Here is a 20,851-nt window from a genome sequence, read left to right as displayed (position 1 = left end):
AGAAAGACCATAATTAATAAGATAAGAGTATACACCCATAGAAAGTGAACTCAAAACTAACACTAAGCAATCACTGTCTTCTGCTGGCTGTGGCAGTGAGATAAAGCCAGTGTTCTGTAATGCACAGCTGGAAATAAATCAGAATAAAAATGTTCATAAGATCCAGATGGTTGGATTTGAGCCTGAGAAAGTGTCCAGCTTGCTAGCCTAAGTGAGAAACGCGAGGAAGACTCAACTGGGTTTGAATTGGCACCAGCCCCAAAAGCGCAACCGAAAGCAACAGTAGATAATGTAGCACAGGCATCCAGGTAACAAGAGCCAAGTTCAAAACCGAAAGAGAATGAAGACGTGACTCAAGGGGGGAGATGTTGAATACCAACCGTATAAGTGCCCTTAATATAGCTGGGCCTTCAAGAAGTCCAGCAACTCATTGAGCCATGTGGAGGCTCATGGTGATTATCTTAACAAATTATCAATATAAGGTACATAAAATGAAGTCCTTTCCTTTAATATTGTGCACCATCATTATCCAAGGCCAAATGGTAATACAGTGTAACATAAATTATCTTGGTGAAAGAGAAAATGCTCTGAATTTCTGTAATAGTACATCAACTGTCCAACACTAAGTATTTTATACATTTTTATACAATTTTACACATTTTCATAGTGCATTATACTGAATTAATTTCAGAATTGTAAAATGTATTTCTTCAGTCACAGCATTTATTAACTGACGTGCATACATTTGATCATTAAACAGAATGTATACATTTTGTTACCTTGAGTTTTTAAATGTCTCTTTGCCAGAAAGAGTATTTTAATTTAATTTTTCATATATAAATAGCCCTTATAGGACAATACTGTTTTAATTACATAATTAAAGTGTACAGCAACAAACTACTGCATGCTAAAGAATATAAGCTTCCCAGCAATAGAAGATGGAACAGAAGCGTATTCAAAGTTAACAAAGGCTTTCAATGGACTTCCATTCTTTTTTGGTCATGTTGGATTAAACAAATGAAAGATGCTAAACAGTTATAGTTCTCGCCTATTTTAAATTCACCATCTGGCACTTGTCCTCCTCTAAAGAAATTAAATGTTTAATAAATCGATTCCAAAATGTTGGGATTGTGTCATAGCTTCAAAAATGTACAATGAATATGATGAACAGATTACAGACACTTTCATATACAAAATTCATGAAATGTGATAGCCTTGCATTTTTGTTCATTTCTCAGTGCCAAATCCAGATCCACATCTAGTAAATAGAGAATAAACATTGATGAACAGATAATGTTGTATCATAAAATGTGTATCGTGTACATTTCTGAAATCTGTTGCCTTATTATAGTAAAAAAAAAATAATAATAATTGGGAATTTTGGTGCTCCTTTGGATCATTCGGGTTTCTGTTTGATGTTGAATCCTGAGATGTTTTGATCCCAACTCAGCAGGTTAATACCACCTGTAACCCTCCCATGAGAGAACACCCCAGAGGTGCATTAGGGACCCTGGCCCAAAGCTGCCCCTGGCTTTTGACCTAAAATAAAAACAACTATAATCAAAACAAAAACAGCTTTTGCCCTCAAGACAACTTTTTTATGAGCCCCATAGATTTATTAAACACATAAACCACAAATGACCTTTCTTATTTTTAGGACAACTGGTAAACTTTGATTTTATCAAACTTTCAGAGCTTTGATACACTGTGTATTGACATTTTAGATTTTGATCCTAGCTTGACAATTTCTATGTAGGTATTGACTAAATAAATTAGGGGTAAAAGTCTCTGCACTAAACAGATGAATCATATTTTCTGAAGACAGCAGAAGAATGGAGTTATAACCATTGAGAAATAGGATCAAAAGGGAGACATTCTTATCATAGAGATCTGAGAATTGTGCCCACACACAGGCACAGATCCAGCACCCACCGCCCACACACAAACACATACAAACTAAACTCACCAGCTCTCCTAGAAAAGGGATTAATTCCAGCAGCTTGGGTCTGAGATTGCAGCATGGTGGAAGAGATCTTTGGTGGTGTGCCAAAAGTAGAAATGGGAGTTGACTCCTAAAAAAGTAGTTGTGAAAAAGATGTCAGAAACGAACCCAACACGAACAACGTTGCATGCATCACATACATTCAATGGCCAAAAACCCGACTTTTACATCCGTACAGGATTATTAAACATCTCATTCCAATACCTTGAGCACTATATGGAATTAGCCCTATCTTTGCTGATTTAACAGTCTCAACCCATCCGAAAGGGTTTATCACTAGATTTTGGATCAAATATATCTGGATATCTGGAGCAATAATAATAGTGATAGTAGTAGTAGCAGTAGCATAAATACCTTGACAGCAGGTTTGGGTTCTTCATGTTGATCCTCTGGAGTTTCTTTAGGATTGGACCTGAACCATCCACTAAACCACCCTGACTTTGTTTCCTGTTTTAAAAGGAAAACACAAAACAGTAGAATGAGTTTATGAGTAATAAACTCATGCGTAATAAGTAATGCTGTTTAAATTTACTATCATTAGTATTTAACACACTAACCTTTTCTTTTTTCTGAATAGTGGTTTCCTGTGTATTCTGTGCAGTAGGAGGGGGTGTCATGTCCAGATCAGCACTACCAAGAGCAGTTCCATTCATAGGAGCACTCTCCTTAAAACAGAGACAGTTATTTAAATCTTATTTAGTAAGACAAAGTGACAAACTATATGTAATTTTAAATGCTATGACAATACTCTCTTGCAATGATTCTCTTGACCTAATGGTGACACTTTTTGTTTTGCATTAAAGAAATCTGACAAAATAACATTTCTTTTCTTACCGTGCTTTTATAAGGGGAGAAATCACCATCTAATAAAACAAAAACATTTCCACTGAGACAATTAATAAAGAAGGATGTACAAGTATACATTATGTGTAGCACATTATAGGGATTACGTTCATTTTTACATTGTATTAAACTAATCTAAACTAGATAAACTAATCAAACTTTAAAAGGCATTTAAATCATTCACTTTCAAAATCATTAACTTACACTTCAGTATTAATAATCACCACCATTTACCAACACACACGAATATTAAACACCACCATATTTACCATTGCACACCAACATTCACCACTATTTACCTACATACACAACAAACATTTACCATCATCCATCCGTTTCAATAATAATTACCACCATTCACCCTTATACACCAACACCAAAATTCATCCTCACACACCAAACACCCCAAACACATCAACCTTCCCCATCATTCACCTGTTCCACTATTCCAATCACCATGACTATTCACCATTACACACCACATTTTCCAACACCAACATTCACTATAATTTAATCACACACTAAGATAATCAGCAACACTTACATTAATCAACTTCAAAATTTATTAACACATTAATATTAAACAACAAAAAGATTTACCAACAAGCATAAATATTCACCAAAAACAGCAACATTAACTAGCAGTCACAGCAAGAAACAAACATGCACATGCATGCACACACGCGCCATGGACATTCATGCATGTACATTCACTGATATTTAACAACGGGCACTAGCACACGGACAGTGTTTACGGCTGTTGGTGACAGGCATTGCAAGTCCAGAGAGTACCAACCCCGTGTTTTCTAACAGTGACCTCTAATATCATTCTAACCTGTATTACTGTGGCTTCCTGGATCCAGACTGGGTGCACTCTGGTGGTACGATGTGTCAGGATGATTGACACCATCCTGCATTGCGTGGGAATTTAGTGGGAATTCAGAAGTGTCCAAATTCTGCTGGGAATACATGGGGATTGGAGCATAGATTGGAGGAAGTTGCTCTTCCGAAGCACATGTTTGGGTTTCAGGGCTGTAAGTCTGTTCTTCTGTGGTGTAGGAGGAATGGGCATGTGCTGCAAACTGAGACTGATTATAATGCACATTTCCTGAACCAGTATAACCGTCCTCTGTAAGAAAAGTATGGATCATCTCATTGGTGGAAAGTTCACCTCCGTTAGGATCTATAAAAAACATACGGGGTTACTTTATAGCTTTGAATTACTGACAGATTAAAACACAGAAAAAAATAAATAAATAAACAATTGTTTTCTAACAATAAAATCACAATTTAGGATGATTTCAAAATAAATAAAATAATCATTTTGATACATACACGTTCACATCTTATACAAACTTAAATAATTCTTTTGACTGTGTAAAGCTGCTTTGCGACAATGTCAATGGTTAAAAGCGCTATACATATCAAATTTAATTGAACTGAAAATAAAATAATCTTTTTGCTGAAGAAACTCAGTCAAACCTGTTGAGTTAAGTACACTTATGTTCAGCCTTTATTCATTAAATATACATTACTGCACAGTGAAATTCTTTATTCTTTGCATGTCCCAGCTTCTTGTGAGTAGGCTGGGGTCAGAGTGCAGGGTCAGCCATTATACAGCGCCCCGTGAGCAGACAGGGTTAAGGGCGGAGCTGGGACTTGAACCGCCGACCTTCCAATCAGAAGCTTAGAGCCTTTACACACTGAACCACTACCACCGCACTAAATAAATTTGGATGTCCGAGGTGTAATGTACAGCTGCAGTTATAGCTACAAAGCAATTCAAATATTGATTTTGTAAATCATAAGCACTTTTTCCCCCCTATATTCTTTAATCAACTGCTTCGGCCACATTTTGGTCTGTTGTAAAAGCAATGGAGGGGGTTTCAGTGTACTCTCTAGGAACTCTTGAAATTCTACAGTCATGAATACCAGATCCACTGAGACTTTAAGTGGCCATATAATACACTATACTTCAACTTGTAATGCAGCTGAGTGTCCCTTAGGGTACACCCTAATGGTCTCTCCACAATAAATAGCCAATGGCAAACAGGATTGTAACAGTGACTTTTAGCGGAAGTGATAACTCATTGAATGTTCCCATTGGGGAAAGACTGTGGGGCGCCAAGTTACCTGCACACTCCCTGCTCTCCTCTCGTACCGAAGTGGCTTCAGCAGCGGAGGGGTCCAAATTATTGCCGCATGAGTTCCCAATCTACAAATATACATGCTTTATTGGGAATGGTATATAAGACATTACAACAGAGCAAAAAATAAATAAACAGACAGGGAGTCTGGTAGTTGGACTAAAATGTCAGAGCACAGAGCATTTAAATTGAACTGATTATGTAGCAGTGGCGGAGAAGTACACAAATCCTGTACTTAAGTAAATGTAGAGATAGCCTATGTAAAATATCACTCTGGTAATAGTAAAAGTCCCCCATTTACTTTTCCACTTAAGTAAAAGTTTAAAAGTACTTGCTTTTAAATTTACTCAACTATGAACAGTAAAAGTTTTGTAATTAATCATGGCTCTAACGTCATATTATAATTATTTTCATGATTAGCCTATTGCTTTATCTACTCATTGAAAAGGCTTCAATGTCACACAGCATTAAACAAATTAAAACCCAAGAGTCTCTTTGTCTTTGAGGAATATAAATTGGTGTTTTATGTGTTTAGCAGACATCACAGATCAGAGCTGGTATTACGCTGAATTTGAAAAAATAGTGATCTCACTTGGTGTCACTTCATTCCACCTGCCAAACGTCTTAACATCATCAGCTGCATGCAAAAGTAATCTGAACAGATTTTATTTACCCAAATCTAAGTTTAATCATTAAATGTTTACCGTTCCACAGTATGAGAGTTTTCAGCTGACATGCTTTAAACACTACAAACTGAGGTGAAACAGCTGTTAAAAAGCAACGTGTGATTACTAGCTCTAGCCTGCTTGTCTGTTGTTGAAGCAAATCAACCGGTAAACTATGGTCATTATGATTGCACAGATGGAGTATGAATTCACCTGCAGGTCCTGTAGACGCTGATGTAGCAGAGACAGCCAGTCTGGATCAACACCTGTCTCACTGATCTGTGTTTCAGAGTGTTTAAGTCGGTCCACCATCTGTGGAAGCACACAATAAATATATGTTCTATTCTGAAATATGCCTGTATTTTGGATATTACTTATGACTTTAAACAGGATAAAATAGTGATTTGTTTAAAGACATATTGTGTAATCGTTTGGACAAACAAGGACAGAAAAATAGGTGCTTAAATCATCTCACACTGGCGTCAAAGCTTGTATTCCAAGCTTTTTACAGAGAAAGAAAGAAATTTAAGGTTTAAAATGGCCACTACTGCTTTTTGTTGTTGTGTCCTGTTCTTTACAGGCTCTAATATAGGGTGCAAACCGCTATGTGTCTTGATTAGGGTGAATTACCTTGGTAACCTCCTGTAGAAGTACGATGTGCGGGTCTTGTACTGTGAGCAGAGCTTTAGCTACGAGCTCACAGTAATGGAAGGCCTGTGAGAACAGACCACAATCCAGCAGTCGACATGCATACAGGAACTTGTACACCTGCACAACAATGTACACAGTAACAGTGAGATAGACAGGAAATAGGCAAACATGTATAGTTAATCACAATTTAGTTAACCAAATGATTCATTAGGTGAGAGTTTATTAATTAAACAATTTTAATAACTAATCAGTTTATTGAACTGTATATGTGAATCTGTGTTACTGAACTATCTAGCTAAAACTGGTTAAATCAATGTAATAAACACACTCTACTACTATTAACACTCACTTTCACTCACTCATCTTCTATACCGCTTTATCCTGTATTCAGGGTCGCGGGGACCTGAAGCCTATCCCAGGAGGCTTAGGGCACGAGGCGGGGTACACCCTGGACAGGAGCCCAATCCATCGCAGGGCACACACACATACACACACACACCCATTCACACACTAAGGGCAATTTGGGAACACCAATTAGCCAAACCTGCCACTATTAATACTAAGCTACTAATTTAAAATAATTTAAGAGTCAAATATTTGTTACTGGTAGAAAATAACCTCTGGACATAACAGTACTAAACAGTAAAGGGGAACAGTGCATACATACCAGAAAGGAAGGAATGATAAAGGCTGGGTTCCCTAGTCTCTGGCTGTATTCAAACACCTCAGTGCAGCGAATGGCTGAATTATGACAGAAGTCAGGAAAGGAAGCACTGCAGTATTATCATATCGACAAGAGAAAAATTAGTGCAAAGTTTCAAAAAAGCATTTACTACAAGCATGATGTCTCCTGTGCCAGATTTAATGGAGACATACAGTACTAACCAAATTTTTTTTGTTACAGTCATAAAGCAGATTTAGTATAATCAATAATCTTGGTGTACAGATCGCTAATAAGTCACTGAGCACTTTGATCGACGATTAGGTCAGAAACTTACTTGCAGCATTCATCATCATTAACATACTTGTCTGGAGATCCAAATAATGTGTCTGAGTTTTACTGTACTGTACTTAACGGTAAACTTCCTTTTCTTATTATTGAAATTACTAAACACATCAGAAAAAGCTATTAAAGAAATGAACTACAAAGGAACATATACATTAGTGTTCACTAGTGATGGGAAGTTTGGATCATTTCAGTGACTTAGTTCTTTGAATCTTGTTTATTAAAATAAACAAATCTTTTTTTTTAGTCATTTAGTTCATTTCGTTCTTTTAAACCGAAATAAAATAAAATGTATCAGTGTCAATAAACAGACCACCAACACGTCTAAATACCCAAATTTTGGCTATAGTTCCAGTATATTATATTTTTATAATCTTATATTTTTTGGTCTGAACTGTTCATTCTTTTGTCAAGTGACTCTCATAGACGCTATGCAGTGCATTACACAGGAAACACAAGCGAGCGTTTTTTCTTGTGAGTCTTTTTGTTCAAGGCATTCATTATTTTAAATCTATTGCACTGCATAGCGTCTATGGAAGTCACATGAAGAACCACTGATTCAGACTTGAAAGGTAACTACTTATTTACTGTTTCCTAAGGATGTTATGCAATGTTTTGCGTATGCGCACCCAGTAGAAAATGAACAAATCACTCTGAGACTACTTGTTCTTCTGAGTCATGTTAAAGCCTCTTTCAAAAAGAACTAATCGTTCTTGAACGACCCATCCCTAGTGGAACCTTACTCATCACACGCACACACACACACACACACACACACACACACACACACACACACACACACACTTGCATGCTATGGGCAATTTGGAAACACTAATTAGATTAACCTGCATGTCTTTAGACTGTGGGAGGAAACCAGAGCACACGGAGGAAACCCACTAAGCACGGAGAGAACATGCCGACACCATGCACACAGACCTGAGGCAGGAATCCAACCCGAACTCTGGAGGTGGAAGGCAACAGTGCTGACCACTACACCACCATGCCATTCATTGGAGCTCAATACAACTGTATTTAATTTATTTAGCAATTCCAATAATAGACATAGTCAAAAATCTATACAGGAATCCAGATACAACATTAGACTCACACTTAGATCCCTAATGAGCAAGCCAGAGCAAGCAACAGGGGCAGAGAAAATCTCCCTGAGACAACCTGAGGAAAAACGCTAGAGAGGAACCACAGAGAGGAAAGACTTCTGGGTACCAAAAGATAATAAGATTATGAGTTATTACTTATCCACAACTGTATACCATTAAGTCAAATAGTCCCATGTGTTTTAGGAGGATATATTAGAGTTTCTAGCTTGGAGGCTATGGTATTCAAATTAATTTATCTACTGAATAATGAATGAGACTTGAGAGTAAAATGTTCTCAGTAAGTGTAATCCTTAAGCCTTACCTATGACTGCTGCTCAGTAGCACCAGATGCTGTGCTTTGTTTGTGTACCAGCCGAAGGGCGTGTGAGCCGTGAGGTAGCAGATGTGAGCTGCATGGAGCAGGCCTCTGGAAGCTAACACAGAAACATCAGCTAAATCCTGTCTCAAAAATGTGTTGGATCTGTTGGGAGTCTATATGCATTTGTTTCAGAACTTAGTATTGAATGAAGTTTGTGTGTGAGACGAGTACATGCTCTAAAGTAGGTGACTGTGCAGGACTGAAGGTCGAAAACTATTAGAGCAGATCTAGCACCTTTAAAATGTGATGAACAGATTCATGCTTGTAATTTTGTACCTACCTAGTGTTTCACCAAAGTTGATAATTGACTTGCAGTGCATGTGAGAATCTCCTGTTTCATTGGATAACATAACAGCAAGATGAGGCCTCCAATCACCCCACTTCTCCTTACTATAGGACTGGGGGGGGCAAAAGGAAGGGAAGAGACGAGGAAGAGGAGAAAAAGAAGGAAGAGAAGAGGAGGGGAGAGGACAGAAAAAGGATACAAAGAGAGGATATATGAGGAGTATAATCAGCATGGTTTGAGTAGGAATCTGATGGATCCAATACATACAAGAATACAGTTAAAAACATTGATCCAGTGTAAATCTAATTCTGAAAAGACAAATACTTTGGAATGTTACCATGGCAACAGCTGGCATCCTCCCAGAAAGTAATTGAAAAAGGGTTTGGAGTGGGTCACTAGGAGATAGACTCCCTGTAAACCTGTCATCACACACACACACACACACACATACACACACACACACGTTTCTTTTAAAATGGGTTTCATAAATATCATATTTAAAAAAAGTGGCATTTAAATAGAACTATAACTGAAACACGATCATGTGGTGAACATTCTACTTTGTCACTGTCATGTTTGGGGGAAAAGAGATACTGAACAAAAAGAAAAAGCCCTAAAACACAATAAGTGATACGTCATGGCTGTTTGCACCAAGTGGTTCAGGAGCCCAATGACAAATTCATGAATACTCCCCAGTACCACCATTTGTTAGGCCAAAGCCTAGTCGCCTCTGTCAGAAGTGTAAGACTTGGTTATGGATTAATATTTAAAAAATGACCCAGAAATTATATCCATATCAACTCAGAAATTGTTGTAAGAGATAAAATAACTCTTACACACCCAACATCATATTCTTTAGGTTTAAATCCAACTGAACCTGCTCAAATCTAAGCATTTAAAGCAGATTGTACAGCTTTGCAAGGAGTAGTGGATAAAGATCCCTCTACGGGTGTCTCTTATCTTGTTAGACATTAAAAGGGGAGAGAAAAGTCTGGCTGCACCAAAAATGAACTGTGTTGAGATTATTCACAATGTTTTGTATAATAATCTACACTAGCTAATACACATTTATTAAAAAAAATAAAAAATAATAATTATTAATAAGTAAGTTGAATTATTAGTAGAAAGCAGGAGAACATGGAGGAACCCGTACATTGTGTGATGGTCACAGTCACAAGGAGAACATGCATAAAATTACTCACAGACAGTATCCTGAGCTCAGGATCATAGTGTAAAAACAACTCTTAAAATAAGAGATCACAACTCATTACTGTCCATCAAATGCTTTTTAGATACCACAGCCAGTTCAGCGGCTGATACAAGACTCCATGCAGAAATCAAGTTCATGCTGAAGTCCAGACTTACATACAGTACAGCTGACTTACACATGTCTCAGCCAACAAGTGTACACATTTCTCCATCACTGCAGTGTTTATAGGCAGCAAAATATCCCATTACAAGCCAGACATGCCAGTGAGATTATTATAAAGACGTTGCATTTTGCCAGTCACATGAGCTACTTTTTGGACAGAATGCTCGACTCTGCATTACAGATTGTGCGACTGTGCCAGCTGGAAGGCCACAGCAAGTCCACATGCTTGAAATGATTTACTGGCTGGCACAGCATGCTACTGTGCCATCTAGTTAACTCGGCTTTGTGTCGGTATGTGTGGAGTGTAGTCATGTTTTTCATTCACTGCTCTAACACACAGTAAGTTATTTTATTAAGTAGAATTAAGATTTCCCTACAAATGGCTTAATTGTGAATTCCACAAGTTGTGGAGTTACAGGTCACAATTAAGATGCAACGTATGTTAAAATGTGTGTGTGGAATTATTATACTGAGGAGGGATTTTAGCTACTTCACTAGTTTAGGAAATGCAATAGGATTTTACCTGTAATTAAAGTATTTAAATGTCCTGCTTCTTTTAAGCAGGGCTATAAATATTAGTGAGGACAATAAAATGAAGAGGAGGAAAAAAATCAATCAGCAATAGCAAGAATCCATGTTAACAAGCGACTATAAATAACAGCTACAGTTTTGAGGTAGCCCCTGTACCTGTTGTAGTTGTGATGCAAGATGATTATCAATATCTATATCTGTTTAAGTATTTTAGACAATGCTAGAAAACACTGACAAGAAAAACAGCGCTGCTGAAAACAGAAGTCATTATTAAGTCAACAAGTATTAATCTGAAGAATGCACACAATGCACCCATATGCGTTTTTAGAACAGAAACAGGAACAGGAACATGCACTGACACACACCTGCTTAGTACAGTGTTGTAGGACCTGCTGTCCATCTTGCTGGCAAGAAACAGAGCGTGACCCCATAAGCCACTCCGCATGGCTGACTCCAGTGCTTCCTATGAGGATGAGAGGTGCTTTTAGAAGGTTTAAAGTTTATGCAACACAAATTATAATATAATACAAGTGAAAAAAATTAAGTTTTTTCTTTTCATCATGCATCAAATATTTTGTTTTGTGATGTAGTTAAAAGACTAACATAGCCGGCAAGTAAAATAAATATACAGTTTAGCCAATATGGAAAAGACAAAACTATTACAAAGCATAAGCTAATCAACCCCTTATCTTACACACTGTGTTATAACACAGAAGAGATCAGACAGCACAGAGACAAAGTCATTACAGTAAATAACCTTCTTTCTTCCAGCCAGCAGGAGTTTGGTGTAGTTCTGGATCTTTTGTTCTGAAGTCTCTTCATCACTCAGCGGGTTTCCGGTTAGGAGATCAGAAGTGTTAAAGCTGTCCGCCTCTGGCTTTGGACTTTCATTCAGATCAATCAAGCTGCCCACGTCTGACTGCTCGCTACTTCCTTCACACACTCCTACAGAGCAGCTCCCTCGAAGCAGAAGTTCAGCAATATCTGAACCCACAATTCTCTGCACAACACGCACACAATGTCACCTTATCGGCCCAGGATAAGCACTCATAAGGTTTAGAGACTTTTTAATTTTTAAAAGCACAGAAATGCTGTTTTCATGTACGAAAACATGACTGAAATCAGAAAACTATCCCCAAGCTGAGGGAAGTATGTAAAGCCCGAAAATATTTAATCCAGTTTAACAAAATGTTTTAGACAAAAATGCAAGACTTTCACCTTTACCCCATATTTAATCAATCAAATCACACCTACCCCATTCTGTCTACACAGCAATACCAGCAGCTGCCACAGGAGGGAGGCAGAGGAAGCCTTGTGTGAGGTTTCATACTTCAGACAAGCATCAGCCATCTGCAGGGCAAAATTAATGACATCCACCTTATGCAGATCCTCCCTACATGAAGAATAACGAAAATATGTAAATGCTCAAATATAAATGTGAACAACTGGCACATCATTTCTGCTTCTCAATATACAGAAACACAGTGCAGATTAGATTGAAGAATATAACACATTAAGCAATGACAAAAACAGTTATGCAGAGTAACCAAGGAAGCAGAAATGTATAGTTATACATATACATACATATATATACAGTATAGTTGTACATGACTGTACATGACTTGTAGCTAAAACCAGATTAAAATTTTTGTGAGTGAATTTATTTACAGTCACCAAAGAATGAGACCATATTTCCTATGATGAATAAAGAACCGATAGACATGGCCGCTCAAAATATATATCATAACTTCTACCTTGATGATGATGACAAGGGTCGGCAAGTCAAACCAGGACATAAAAACTACATTTATTGTGAATGAAATTGTAGAGCCTATTGATATTTACAGAGGTCTGAAAGCACAGTACACTGCTGTGACATATAGCAAGTAGATGGCCTGATCCCTGACAACTTGTGGATCCTTTTTCAACTTGTGCATGAGATGCATCTGTCTGTGGGAACTGGAATCAGCTGGAAGTTACAGTACTGTCCCATCTCCCATATAGTCCTAACCTTCAAGTGATTTCCACATTTGGACCATTAAAGGAGTTCCTGGGAGGCCAGCGTTTTAGACGAGAAGCAGGCAGTCCGATCATGGCTCCAGCATACTAATAAAATCTTGCACCTTGATGGTACAAGCGCTTGTGAAACACTGGGATAAGTGCATTAGCGTAGCAGAGGCTTATATAGAGAAATCAAGGTAAATTATCATAACTGTGTTCTGTTATGCATAACCAAAAGTCCTGGTTTGACTTTGACCTTTTTTTAATTTAAATATCCCTCGTATATGAAAAAAAAATATGTACACATGCCCGCCCCTATTCTCTAGTCCTGCATGACCTGTATTTGCATAGTGCATTTTGAGACCCCTTATGTTTTAATAGGCAATAAAATTTTGTCTGTCATGTCTTTATTCCGCTTTCGATATATTTAATAAGGTATTTAGGTTTCCCTGTTTCTAAACTGATTGGTGCATGTTTACCCTTTTACAAACACTCTCCCACAGAAGGATTGTTTATGATATACCACTCAAGTATAGAAAGCAACAGAGTGATTACAGTTAATGAGGTTGTATATGTAACCACAGTGAATAAGGAGCAGACTTGCTCCTAAAGACCAGTACTGGAAACAGAACCTACCTTACCAGTGGTCCGGGAAAGCTTCGCATATCATTCTGCTCACATGTGTCACTCAGTATAACCTATACACGTCAAATTGTTATATCGTACATATTATATCAACACTTTAGAGTACTTTTATCATTTAATACAAATTTTCTCGTTTCATCAACAGCTATTTGGTTAATAGGTCAATTGACTCATGGTGACGTACCTCCAGGCTGTGGATTTCCACCTGAGCAGGTTCTCCATGAGATGGCAAAGAAGGAGTGACTCTCACCAGCTGTCCTGCAGGCCCAAAGCTCAAAGCCACATGAGGAACACAGAACTTCAGCGGAGCCACTGACTTGGAAACAGCCTCTGGTAATAGCATAAGAATACATAATTAGAAGATTACTGAAAAATAAGGACAGAGGTAACTTAGTAGTTAAGGCTTTGTTTTAGTAAGTAAAAGGTGAAGTTTAAAATCCTGCCACTGTTTGGCTCTTATGGTGCTTTTACATATGCAGTATGTGACCGAATCTGATTGAGTGTAACCTCGGTGTGTTTGCTTTAACAGGTGAGAGCACAGCAGTCATACTCAGTACTATCTGGTTCAAGACTGTCTGCAGTGATCTTAATCGGCTACCAAGGGAACTCTACCAGAGCTGGATTGTAGTAAAAAAAATTAATTGGCCCAAATGGAAGAATTCAACCATACATGGTGATGGTTGATGGATTTTTTTCTTGTTTTAGATGCAAAAAGCTGATGACCCGTGAGAAGCAAACTTAACACCAGAACAATATGTTTATAAAAATGTTTGCTTGCCTCAAGTAAAACATATAAAGTGACTGGTAAATACTAACCACGGACTGTTGCGTTAAATAAAAAGCTGTCCCTTATCCTATTTCCTTATATGAACATTTTTTATTTAATTTACAAATAGATGCCCACCATTTAAAAAAATATGATACTCAGATTCTTATATAGACTTCTGTAAATAAAATCTATACCTTAGCAGCTGCACCTAGATATCCTTTATAAATAAGGGGTGAAAAAAAATCTCATTATTGTTGTGGATTAAGAGGATAGTACAGTGAAACACACACACACACACACCTCGGATTGCGAGTAACGTGATTTGCAAGTGTTCCGCAAGACGAGCAAAGACTTTAATAAATTTTTACTTGGTTTACGAGTACCGAGTATCATGTATGACGCATGCGCTTCTTGTTTTGACGCCAAGCGTCATGTGATCACAGCTGAACCAACGTTTTTTCTCTCTCTTGTGCTGCGGAATGGTGGGTAGGCGTCTCCCCTGCTGGGTCTTAGTGCGTGTCTCTCACTGGTATAATCAACATCTGTGCACGCGTGTACTGTTTAGTATAACACTGTGAGCATGTGTGTGTGTAAAACATATTTTATTTTGTGTCTGTGTGTGTACAGTGCGCGTGTAAAGCAAAAGCAAATCTCATTAGAAAGGTTAAAGATCCATTTTCTCTCTCTCCTTAAGGCTTTGCCTGCTGTGTGTGTGTCTGTGTGCGCGTGCGTCATTGGACACCATGCCACACACACACACACACACACACACACACACACACACAGACCCCTCCTACTTTCGTCTTCACAGACACACACACTCTCTTTTTCACTGCTCTACACAGAAACACTGCTCTGTCACAATTCTTTTTAAAGGTAAAGTGCATGTTAATTCGTTTTATTTTTACTTTACAGCAGTGACTCCGTTATTGTGTCACTCATTCGAGTGTCATCAGAGAGATTTCTTGTTTATTTTTCTAATAAAACAGTGTTTACGTTGTGTGCGCGCATGTGTAAAAAGAGTGGAGAAAAGGTAACTGTTTAAGACGAGAAGGGGGAGAGGGGAGCTTACTTTAGATTCACACACACACACATACACAGCGTCTACGCGCACAAACGGAAACACTTATCTGTCAGGATTTATTTTTATTTAGGGTTAAGTGCAGGTTAATATTTTATTTTTACTTACTATTTGGTGTTAATTATTTTTTATGTATTTATTTTTTGGCTGTGGAACGAATAATTTGAGTGTACATTATTTCTAATGGAAAAATTTTATTCGGTTTACAAGTTTTTTGGAATGCGAGCCTGCTTTCGGAACGAATTATGCTCGTAATCCAAGGTTCCACTGTAAGGTCAAAAAACTTCGGACTGTTTCTTTGAAGCAAGGAACTCAACCTTGAGTTGCTCAGCTATGTGCTTAAAATCATTTTGAATAAAACTATATGCGAGTACGGGTGCTGCGATACACAGAACTGCGATATACTAAACTCTGATTTAAAAATAAAATACAAAACTTCATTATGAATCAGGATATTTAAAAAATTCTTAAATGCTTAAGGAATAACAGTACAAATCAAACTGGCACGTGCCTAATGTTTGGGAATGTTGTGTACGTATGTTTACTCTGCCCACAGTTACCTGAGTAATTTGGAGGCGGAGCATCGCTTTGATCCTCTCCATTGATGTACTGGCTGAGTTCATAGGTACTGGACGACAGACCAGAGGTTTTAGAGCTGGCCAGACCTCCAGGTTCAGGCACCTGTGGAAGATATATTACATTTGGTTTAACCTGAGAGCTCAACACAAGGGAAGTTTAATGTTTAATAATCATTTTAAAGCATATGAAAAAACTAAAATACAGCAATTAAGTTCACAACTATTTTTACAGTTATGCATAAATGGGACATGGTTGTAGTAGGACAGGGAGGATGCAGCTAACCTCCCAAGCTTCATTCCTGGTGTCCATGCTTTCTCTTACAGAAACACCACCATCATACTGACCGCTGTCTCGTCTGAGCTCATACCTATGTTGTTAAGTAAAAAAAAAGGCAAGTCTCAAGTTACAGCTATGGCTTTACGCTAAATCAGGCAAAATCATGATATAAAGTGGAGTTGGAGAACCCTTCTTTAACAGCACAGATCAGTAAACAATATGTCTTATTCTACATATTTTACATTCTCAGTTAATTTATCTAAAGGAAATGTGACTGAATATTAAGGATATAGTTCTGTGTTGACAACCACAGGAATTTTTCAATATATTAAAATTTTACATAATAGTAAGAGTAATAATATGTTAGGAGGTACTGTATATTTTCATAAAATATAGTACTAGAGCTCAGCTCTGCTGGCTGTACAAATAATCCTGAGGCGGCGCTGGAGTCTGAGTGTTTTAGGTTCTGAACTAGAAATTATACAATACAATTATGAGATAAAGCCTACTACTGCCACATAATCACTATTGTGGCCTTGATTAACACTTGTACACCTGTTACAAACAGCAAAACACTGCAAAATAATGGAAAAATAATCTGACCCATGCTGATGTGCGTATGTGGCTCCTACAAACTCCTGATGCCCCTCTGGCCTCCATCCCTGCGCTGACCATCCACTGGCATCTGAGGCTGCTGCATTTACAGGAGTAGATTGGGCAAATTGCATTTAGTAGGTACTCTGGTGTTTAATCATTTAAACTACTTGCATATGCTTATGTAAATACCTGGGTATCCATAATGGCCTCCGTAGTACCCATGATCGTAATAGCTGAAGTCATTCCTGTAATCCCAGTAGTTCTGAGGAGGATACTCATATCCTTGCCTAAACAGATCATAATTGTTAGAAACACACTTCTCATACTTATAGTAATTTAGTAACTGGTCAGTGCTGGTCTGATTAACATTGATTAACAGTTAATCAGATTCATCAGATGCAGGCCTAAAACATTGTGCATATCTACAGATGGATTACAGCCATTAAGTATATAGCTGTATAGTGACTTTCTGGATATGGTAGGTGTACTGTATTTGATAAAATGGTCAATAATAAAAGATAGCCATACTGTAAGTGTCTCTAGTAACATGGCAGCATTGCAGATTGTAAGCACACATATTGTAACTGTACTAACCTGGAGTGTGATCGAGCTCGTTCGGGTGTGTATGTTTGACTCCCGTATGCGGTGTTAAACTCTACAGGAGGAGGAGGAGGAGGAGGAGGCGGCGGCCCGCTCATGTAGTACATGTAGCGCGGATCTGGGGCATACCATCGTCTCTCACTGTCCCTTACATCTGGGGGAGGATAATGGGCTTGTTGTCCTGCTTGATGAGACCTGTGCTGCTCATCTCTGACTCTGTGATCCGAGCGCTGGCTCTGTGGCCACTGGTCATTCCAGTTCGGCCCTCTAAACTCCATTATTAGCTCTGTGGTAAAGCCAGCCAAAACAACCTGTCAGACTACAAAGATACACTGCTACAAGGAAAAAGTTTATTAAAACATAATATTTCAGTAATTTGGAGAGAATTGAACGGACTCGATATATTACAAATGACGACCGATGTCCAATTGAATGCACTAAATGTTAAAAAATCATTCTAAGCATAAGCTTTGTTTTACAGCAATAATTATTGCACTTAGAGAATGGGTGCAGTCAATGTGACAGGATATAGCAGAAATACTTTAATGATTTGAAATCTGCTCTTTCTCTGATCAATTACATGGCTGACATCAATTGAACATGCATTGAGATTGAAATCTGTTGTTCTTACGTCTACAGAACTTGGAGTAACACCAGTGCATCTAAAAAATATTTAACTGATATAGCATTTTGTACATGTAATTACACTAGACTATGCTTTAATAGAGAAAAGTAGAATGGAAAAAAGAGCTGCAAAAATTAACTATAGTTTAAGCAGAATTTATTACTTCTTTTTTTAACAATAGAAAATCTTCTGCAAAATTAAGCCTAAGTGTAGGAAGTTCTCTAATATCAGTTAGAAAAGGGAGTGTGTTGTGCTGGAATATCAGCATGGTTGTGGCACGAACACACAGCCCTAGTGCCAAAGATGTCACAGCCATGCTGATATTCAGCATAACAGCATGACCACGAGAGTTATATTGCTTTTATACAAACACCATTTATTTGATTATGATTGCTTTTATACAAACACCAGACTTGATTATGATTTGTTTCTTTATTTAACCAGCTATTTTCCTCCAGCAACACATATACTTCCGCAACAGGCAGAGCTGGCGACCGCAAGTGTGATTAACAGGCAGGAAAGTTTCCACTTATTACGCTTTAAAATATCAGCTCTGTTAACTTCTGTGTTCTGGGGTTGAATCCCGAACAGTGTTAAGGGTGTACAATACACTGTTAAACACACACAAAAAGTAGTGCATTTAATCAGGTGTTGGAAAGAGATTTAAAAATCAGCCTTGTGTTAGAAGCTAATTAGCTTCGCAGTCGTAAATAAAACAATGCGGACAGTTTGAAGGCGTTTCAGGCAACTTAGAAGCATTTTAGAATTATTAAGTCCAAATAGTCAAAAATGTTTACCAATGTAATCTGGTTTGTTTTCTTAGAGAAAGTGCTTATGTGACTGGTTTTGAATGCGAGTTTCAGCAAACAGTTGCTCTCTCCTCTATATATATGTATAGTAGACCGTACAGACGTACTTTCACCCATGCTGCGACCGAAAGTTAGTGTAATTAATGATTGTAATGCATCTAGTTGGACGTCCCAGTGGTGTTACTGTACATTATCACCAATCGCGGAATGCTTCTCATCCAATCAGTTTGCTCGGGCGGAATTTACTGTTGTATAATGAATGCTGTTTGTTTACTCTGGAGCATTCAGCTACTGTAAATCTCATGATCATGCAAAGATTTAGAAATGTGACGGAAACCAAAGATATAATGTATCGTGATTACAATTTCGGTGAATTTGTAAAGCAGATCATTTATTAGAATAGAATGGAACAAAACAGAACAATGATGTTTTTGCCTCTGTGATAAAAACTGTTTATTCCTGAAGACCAGCAAAAGACCTTGGTGTTTATCTCCTGCTAATAAGAAACTCAGTGACGAAAAACAAAATCCAACAGGAGAGAAGAAAGTTGGGAAGTAATAAATGAAATAATATTAGAAGTTAAATTGTGTTACAAAGTGTTTCAGGGAAAAGGGGGAAAAACTAACAAAAATCATAAAGTTATACTGTAACGTAACAGTTAAGCAAACTACATCCGCAGCAGAGTGCGAGCAGAGTTAAGCAGATGTCAAGAAATGAGAAAGCCAGATGTGTACACTTACAGTTCCGCAAAAGTCCCTTTCTGTGTCTCCTAGTGAATACACATTGCCACATCATGACACTTCAAATCACAGCCTCACACTGCAGTGACCCATGGACCTGCTCACAGAGTCAAAGTACAACGCGCGCACACGCACGCACGCACACCCTACTTTCTCTCTCTCCAAAGAGTCACTAAAGTCACTAAGAGAAGACTGCAGGTCAGCTGCAAATCCAGTGGTGCTGCCTCTCAGACTTACAGCAGCTGTGCAGCTCCTCACGGCTCACGCGCAAACATCAGACGCAGTAAACATACCGAGCGTTCATCATACACACCTCACAGATGAGGAGGACCCTGAGGCGCCACGTCGCGCGGAACCGCTGCGCGCGCGAGGCCTTCAGGAACATTTACAGCCACGGACACGCGAAGAACAGTGGAGCCAAACAACCGCCATTTTGGGAAGGGCAAATAATAATAATAATAATAATAATAGTCCTTTCAAGTTGCTTTATCTAAGATTTTGACTTTTATACTCCGTTCGACTCAGTTGGATAAAATTCCCCTGTTGTAACTCGTATCGCTGTTTCCTTAGTGTTGACTGAAGTGTCTGTACAACCGTGGACAACATTTTTAAGAATGACACGAATATTTATGTTTACAAAGGCTGCTTCTTCAGTGTTTTTTAGATTTTTTTGTCAGATGTTACTATGCCATACTGAAGTATAATTATGAGCATTTCATAAGTGTTGAAGGCTTTTATTAAAAATTGCCTTAAGTGTATGGGTCATTGACGTATAAGACTTAAAAAAAAAAAAAAAAAACGCCTTAAAAAAAGTCATCTGGGGCGACCGTAATATATATCTCAGAATTCACATTTTTATGTATCATTAAGACTAGTTGAACTCATATCAGTAAGTAGATAAACTGATGAAGAAAGATAAACTTTAGTGCCCTTTCATTTTGAACCATTATTTTACAAGTTTATTCTATAATATCAGAGTCTCCTTCATTATCCAGTTAAAATAAATGTTTATCCCTATAAAAGAAATGGAAAATGGCTGAATTTAAAAAAAAAGATAAAATATACAAATAATTATACTTAAACAATTAACTCTATGTATAGAATTGATGTATAGAATATGAAAACTACAAATATAGGACATATATCTATC

At 37.8% G+C, this 20,851-nt stretch overlaps 1 protein-coding gene across 1 annotated transcript; it reads right to left on the bottom strand.

The window, feature by feature from the left end:
- Positions 1-492: 492 nt before the first annotated feature.
- sec16b (SEC16 homolog B, endoplasmic reticulum export factor) lies at positions 493-20,032 on the bottom strand. Its single transcript, XM_053499639.1, has 24 exons — positions 19,702-20,032; positions 17,522-17,813; positions 17,117-17,214; positions 16,934-17,024; positions 16,337-16,421; positions 16,036-16,156; positions 13,810-13,955; positions 13,617-13,678; positions 12,234-12,372; positions 11,737-11,979; positions 11,345-11,442; positions 9,414-9,495; positions 9,071-9,188; positions 8,734-8,845; positions 6,976-7,081; positions 6,288-6,425; positions 5,871-5,969; positions 4,979-5,060; positions 3,681-4,028; positions 2,837-2,865; positions 2,560-2,667; positions 2,357-2,449; positions 1,967-2,072; positions 493-1,539 (listed from the first exon to the last, which is right to left on the bottom strand). The coding sequence occupies exons 2-24, from the start codon at positions 17,803-17,805 to the stop codon at positions 1,502-1,504; spliced, it is 2,826 nt and encodes a 941-aa protein (XP_053355614.1). The 5' UTR covers positions 17,806-17,813; positions 19,702-20,032; the 3' UTR covers positions 493-1,501.
- Between the last annotated feature and the right edge of the window lie 819 nt (positions 20,033-20,851).

This window comes from Clarias gariepinus, chromosome 6 (genome assembly GCF_024256425.1).
Source record: "Clarias gariepinus isolate MV-2021 ecotype Netherlands chromosome 6, CGAR_prim_01v2, whole genome shotgun sequence".
Classification (NCBI taxonomy): Eukaryota; Metazoa; Chordata; class Actinopteri; order Siluriformes; family Clariidae; genus Clarias; species Clarias gariepinus.
This window is presented reverse-complemented; position numbering and strand designations above follow the sequence as displayed.

What these genes read in the sequence shown, in the direction of transcription:
- sec16b (XM_053499639.1), bottom strand. Translation starts at nt 17,805, where the DNA reads ATGGAGTTTAGAGGGCCGAACTGGAATGACCAGTGGCCACAGAGCCAG. An exon ending in TGCTGGCTGGAAGAAAGAAG is followed by an intron (nt 11,443 to 11,736) that starts GTTATTTACTGT and finishes TCATCCTCATAG; the next exon opens with GAAGCACTGGAGTCAGCCAT. An exon ending in TCCCTTTTCTAGGAGAGCTG is followed by an intron (nt 1,540 to 1,966) that starts GTGAGTTTAGTT and finishes TTTTTATTTTAG; the next exon opens with GTCAAAAGCCAGGGGCAGCT.